General features: G+C 55.6%; 2 protein-coding genes across 2 annotated transcripts; one reads left to right on the top strand and one right to left on the bottom strand.

The window, feature by feature from the left end:
- Positions 1-1,193: 1,193 nt before the first annotated feature.
- On the top strand, positions 1,194-2,488 carry BDZ83DRAFT_752371 (Golgi phosphoprotein 3-domain-containing protein; the record flags this gene model as incomplete). Its single annotated transcript, XM_060514193.1, has 4 exons — positions 1,194-1,460; positions 1,538-1,784; positions 1,889-2,340; positions 2,399-2,488. 4 exons carry the CDS (start codon positions 1,194-1,196, stop codon positions 2,486-2,488), a joined length of 1,056 nt encoding a protein of 351 aa, XP_060364850.1.
- Positions 2,489-3,271: 783 nt separating this feature from the next.
- On the bottom strand, positions 3,272-5,855 carry BDZ83DRAFT_621937 (surfeit locus protein 6-domain-containing protein). Its single transcript, XM_060508299.1, has 3 exons — positions 5,620-5,855; positions 5,415-5,498; positions 3,272-5,230 (listed from the first exon to the last, which is right to left on the bottom strand). Exons 1-3 carry the CDS (start codon positions 5,638-5,640, stop codon positions 3,566-3,568), a joined length of 1,770 nt encoding a protein of 589 aa, XP_060364851.1. The 5' UTR covers positions 5,641-5,855; the 3' UTR covers positions 3,272-3,565.
- Between the last annotated feature and the right edge of the window lie 237 nt (positions 5,856-6,092).

Raw genomic sequence — 6,092 nt, forward strand, 5'->3', positions numbered from 1 at the left:
TGGCCGTTGATTGCAAAGGAATGTTAGAAGCCATGGAAAAAAGAGCTTCGCGCAGCTCGCCGTTTCTCCCTAGTGAGACAGGGTGTCAATGCCAGGGGTGGAAATCTATTTCATTCAGCACACGCGTCCAGCCACGTGTTCACGAGAGTTGCTGATAAGATATGATGTCGAGGCGGAAAAATGGATATCGCGATGTGAAACAGACAGGTCGACAACAAGACAAGAAATTGTGGATTGGATTGATCAAATAGACTTTGGCGGCTTGAGTCAAGACCGGCGAAGACGGGCAGTAATGTCGGCACCTGCGGAGCTCAATGCTACGATTTTAGCGGCGGAAATCAAACATGACGATGTCCCGGTGGTGCCCAATTGAAGAACGAAGAGCACGACAGCATCTCAGCGTACGGATACATGATACATGTGAAGAGCCAAATGGAGAGCTCTCAGTATGTAAGGTACGGGGCAACATCGTATTATTTACAGAAGATGCCTAGTCAGGGTCCACGAGCCGGGGGGAAAGGTCCCTCCCTCCCTTCCATCCACCGGGCTCATTGTGTCGTGCTTCAAGGTGGAGCCCAAGCCTCATGGCGCCACAAGAGCTCAACAGGCGCACCTGGCCCGTGCACCACAGCTGGGGCGGTGCAATTTCCACGCTGCGAGAAATTCCATTTACTGGCAGAAGGGGCCAAAACTTAGCCAACCAAGCAGGCCTTCGAGGAGATACAAGCAAAGGGCACACGACAGAAGCGTCAGATTTCTCCTCCGACACATTGCTTCAATCAACAGCTTGCTTCCATCGGCAGGATTGGATTGATTCTCGCCATATTTAGCCACCATCACAAAAGGGTGTCCCCAAACTCCTGACACATAACCCACAAGGCCCATTTCAGCCCGCGCAGCAGCTGTCAGCTCCCTGGCCCGATCGCCGAGATAGGGAGAGAAAGAAAGCGCCTCGACATCACGACCGAGCGCCCGCAGCCTTACGACCTGCAAGTAACTTTCCAACACCTTGCTGGCACGTCCTTCATCGCCTTGCTATCCGGTGACGACCTGCGCGACCTGCGACGAGTGCTTAGCGTCTCATCTGCGACCATTGCTTGACCGGGCCCGAATCTCAGGATAATCCCCGAGCCAGCCCTACCTCCCTTCCCCTTTGACGATATACCCACGACACCATCTCGACATCAGACACAATGTCAGCAGCGGCAGGAGGTCTTACCCGACGCCGTGGAGGCGGAGGTGCCGCCGGTGGTGATGGTGAGGCCAGCAATGGCGCCAGCCGGACCAACTCAACGCCCAACATCAAGGATAGCGCCCCCGAGACGAGCTACGAGAGCGGCGAGAACGGCCACAAGATCGCCTTCGACCCCCGCGATATCAGCGAGAGCGCCGAGCGCAGCAAACAACCTAAGCTGACGTTGATGGAGGAGGTACTGCTCCTCGGTCTCAAGGATAAGCAGGTATGCCGACAACGAGCGCTGCGCACCGATTTCCACAAATGAAGCCAGGTCGCTAATTGACTTTTTACACGGTGCAGGGTTACCTGTCATTCTGGAACGACAACATCTCATATGCTCTAAGAGGATGCATCGTCATCGAACTCGCATTCCGCGGTCGCATCAGCATGCAGAAGGATGCCTCGAGAAGACGCTTCCCTCTCGCGGACCGCGTCATTGAGGTTATCGACGACACCCTGACAGGCGAGGTCTTGCTTGATGAGGCATTGAAGATGATGAAGCAGAGCGAGAAGATGAGTGTCAGCTCTTGGATCGATCTGATGAGCGGTAAAGCTACCCCCTCTTCCCCCTCCCTGAAATGGAATGGAGCACTGCGCTGTCCACATCGCCCTTGGAAAGCACTCTGGCTGACGGATGTGGTCCACCTACAGGAGAGACCTGGAACCTGATGAAGATCGGATACCAATTAAAGCAGGTTCGCGAGCGCCTAGCCAAGGGTCTAGTCGACAAGGGCATCCTCCGCACCGAGAAGCGCAACTTCCTGCTGTTCGATATGGCGACCCACCCCGTCGCCGACGGAGGTGCCAAGGAGGAGATTCGCCGCCGCGTCCGCAACGTTTTGACCCAGCGTACTGTCGTCCTCCCCGCATCCCAATTCCTGCCCGAGAACCTCGAATTCCGTTACGTCCGTACTCTTGCCATGGTGTGCGCCGCCTACGCTGCCAACGTGCTCGAGAACGCCCTGAGCACCCTCGGCCACGAGGCCCGCGAGCGCGCCTTTGCCCAGACAGACGAGCTTCTCGCCGACTACAGCCAATGGCCTTTTGGAAAGAAGGCTACCGGCAACGGTATCGGTGCCAATCTGCCTCAAGTCATCGCAGATGTATGTTGAACACAATTTCCACATGTGGCTTAATGGCCTGGATCTAACACTTTTGCAGGAAATCAGCAAGGGCAAGGACAAGGAGCTGCAACTCGAAGTTGTGGCTGCCTGTCTTAGTGTCTTCACCCGTCTTGATTCCCTCTTGTAAACCTAATCGACTTCGACACCCTCGAAACCGATCATTCCGCTGCCTCGACTTTGTACAGGGCAGAGCACTGCGCGAGTTTCGGGAACACGACTTTCCCATTTCTCAATCCCATTCACAACCTAGACACATCGAAACGCCCCGGCATTGAGCTCTACCGACCTTCACCAAATTCGAACCCTCACGAGAAATGATAAAATAAAGCAACAGGGGAAAGCGACTTTCTTATGCTCCCCATTAAACCAAAAAATGTGCAGCATGTAAGGTGGCCGTGGGGAAGCAGGATATTGGGTTCGCAAACTTGGGGGCAAAATATCATGAAAGGGCGCTATATCCTTCTTTTTGCCTCATGGGAGAGAAAAAGGTTTCCAGCAAGGGAAAAAATGAAGGATGATGGGATGGCGAAAAATACACACGCGTGTAGTTGGTTGGGTTTCAACTACTTTTTTCTACCGTAAGCGATCGTTTTAATGCAGAACACACTCAGTCCACGTCCCGAGAAACGAGAGCGCAGAGGGAAAATGAGTGTGAGAGATATCAGTTTGAAAGATTTCGTGGGCTTGTTCTGCCATCCGTCTTCTTGCCTCGTGTTGTTGTCCTAGCCGAAGTGTTCAAGATGTGGACATATATCCGGCAGGCGTTAGTGAGAAACTTGAATCTGGAGTCTTTCTTCCTTATAAGTCGTACCAACATCGTGACGATAGCCGTAATAGCAACCAGCTATCCTCTGCGATGACATAGAGCAGTTTCAGTGCAAGTTCATGAAGCGATGGAGACCATCATGGCATGGCTAGAACGATTGAAATATGTATTCATGGGTTCCCTCCTACGCCGCCGTCCCCCTTTTTTTGTGCAAAAGAAGAAACAAAACAATGTACAGTAGTTCTCTTTTTGTTCCCAAAACGCCGTTTTCCATCCATAGTGATGATGCAAAAAAAACCACTGGTCGGTTTTGCTCGAACACACACAACTTGTGTCCTGCCTCCACTGCTCCGGGGGGATATCGATTAATCTCCTGTATCGCCAACCGCTCTCACACCTCTGCCCAATTCCTCACGATCGTCTTCTTATGCCTCACACTTATTTCTTCTTCTTACCACCGCCAAAGCTCCCCTCAAACCCAGGACGCGCCTTGGTCTTCTTCGCCCCGCCACCGCCAACCTTCTTCCCGCTCTTGCGACCGAGCTTATGCGCCAGCTTATCATCTTTGCGCTTCTTCAAATTATCCTCGCGCTTCTTCTGCTTCTCGCGAATCGACTTCGCCACGCCGTCGCTGCGCTCCTTCCACGCCTTTTCGCTCTTCTTCTTGGTCTGCTCCTTGCGCTTGACCGCCCTCTTCAGCGCCTGCTCGTCGTCCCGCACGCGCTCGCCCTCGGCGCGTTTCCGGGCGATGAGCCACTGCTCCTTTTCAGCGATGTCGGCCTGTTTCTCCTTATCGAGGGCCGCGAGGCGCTTCTTTTGGTTCTGGATCTTAATGAGCGCCGTCTTAGGGTCCGAGGGTCCGCGCTTCTTGTGCGTGTTGAGCGCGTGGGAGAGGTCGTGCGAGAGCTTTGTCCCGTCTTCAAAGGCGACGCGGCCGAACGCAAAGTTGGCGGGCTCGTCGCCGTCGTCGCCGCCGAGGCCGACGCGGGGCGACATGACGCTGGGGGAGTTTGACGCGAGCGTCTCCTCGCGCCGGGCGTCCTCCTCGAGCTTGGCCTTTGTGCGGAGCTCCTTCTTGTGCTCCTTGCGCTGGGCCTGCTTGAAGCGGCGCGCCTCGATGAGCTCCTGGCGGGTGCGGATCGGTTTGCCGTCGGGGCCGTCTGCCTTGCGGGCGGCGCGGAGGGCTTCTATGCGGGCTGCGAGGCGGGCGCGGAGGGCGGAGGTGTCGGCGGGGAGTTTGATGTGCTTTGGCTTCTCGGAGGGCGGGACTGTGGAGCTCGTTGAGGTTGTCGTGCTCGCGGTGGCGGCGGCGGTGTCAAAGGTGGGCGAGGCCGATGCCGAGGCGCCGCTGGACTCTGTGGCCTTTTGTTGTTGGGCGAGGCCGGAGAGGTCGAGGGGGTTGAGGTCAGCGGACTTGGACTTTGACTTTGTCGCGGGTTCGGCCTCGTCGTCGGACTCATCGACGGTCTCGTACTCCTCGTCCTCATCCTCGTCCTTGTCCACGTCCCTGTCGTGGTCGTTGCTGACGGGCTTGGCGTCCTTGGACTCGGCCTTTTTCTGTTGCTTCTTGCTAGACTCCTTCTTGGCGGCCGCCGGGGACTTTGCAGCCTTGGTGGCGGCGGGCTTGCTAAACTCCTTGGCCTCAGGCGCTTCAGCATCAGCATCAGCATCCGCAGCGGCAGCGGCGTCGCCACCAGAAGCCTCGAGCTTAGCAGCCTTCTTCTCAGCCTTCTTCGCCTTCTTGGTCGCGCGCTTCTCCAGCTTGGCCTCCTTCTTTGCCATCCTCATGAGCTGGTTCTGCGACATCTCGGCAGGGTTGGCGTCGTCAATCGTGTCGATCGGGAGGTCGGCCGTCTTCTGCTTCTTGTAGTCCTTGTTCATCCGCAGGCCCTGGCCGGGCAGCTCCCTCTGCACGCCCGGAATAGGCTCCTCGTCCTCCTTGTCCTCTTCCTCCTGCATCGCCTCCAGCTTGCGCTTGTTGCGCGCCGCCCTCTCGTCCATGACCTCCTTTGCGTTGCGGTTCAGCTCGCTGTCGGGGTCCAGCTTGGCCGTCTTTGCGGCTTTGGCTTCGGCTTTCGTCTGCTTCGTCCGCTTCCATTGTTCCTGTTGCAAGAAAGAAGCGTAAGCAAAGTGCGCTCTTTTATGAAAGGCACCGTGGTGCTGTGTAGCCAAGGCACGAGCGATGGGAGAGGAGGAGAGAGCAGACTGGGTTCCTGTCGGTCGCTTTGCGATTTTGCTTTGAAGGGCCATTGAGGGATGTAAGGTGCGGACTGGGGGGCAAACGTACAGAGTTGTCTTCTCCATAGTACATCTTTGCCGGAATCAGGGACAAGAGACCATCAAAGGCCTTTGAGTGCTCGCGCAGGCGATCCTACGAAGCATGTTAACGTTGTGCCTTTCGTGGCGATCTCACAGGATCATCACCGCCGCCAGCAGCCTCTCTTAATTTTTTTCTCTTCGGCCAGTGGCGGGGCACGGGCAATACAACGAACCTGCAAAGTAGATTCCGCCATATTCCCTTTGTTCTGTTTCTTGGCTTGTGAAATTCTTATTGAAAGAAGTAAAAAGGCCCTTCTATGTGTTGGCCGCAAAAGGTTGGTTGGACTGCTGCAGAGCCAGACGAAATTTAACGGCTAGGCGGGTGCAAGCAGACTCGGTGAACAGAGACAGAGCTTTGATACTGCGGCGGTTGCGGGCGGATTGGCTGCGAATTTTCGGGCGGTTCGAAATTTTTTGGGGTGTGGAGAAATCGCTTATGCGAAATCTTGGCGCTTTTCTGCCGCCGGATCCTCACCTGTTTTTTGAGGCGGTGAGCTGGATTTCCACCCCGCAATGACATAGCGCCCCGATACACGCATCTTATCAAGTTCTCTGGCTTCAAACCCAAGGGTCCAAACTGCAGACCCCATCACTAAACCTCTGGCTGGGATTCACTCATCTTGAAACATATGCTTATCTGACCACC

Source organism: Colletotrichum acutatum, assembly GCF_030867785.1.
Source record: "Colletotrichum acutatum strain CBS 112980 chromosome Unknown BDZ83scaffold_48, whole genome shotgun sequence".
Classification (NCBI taxonomy): Eukaryota; Fungi; Ascomycota; class Sordariomycetes; order Glomerellales; family Glomerellaceae; genus Colletotrichum; species Colletotrichum acutatum.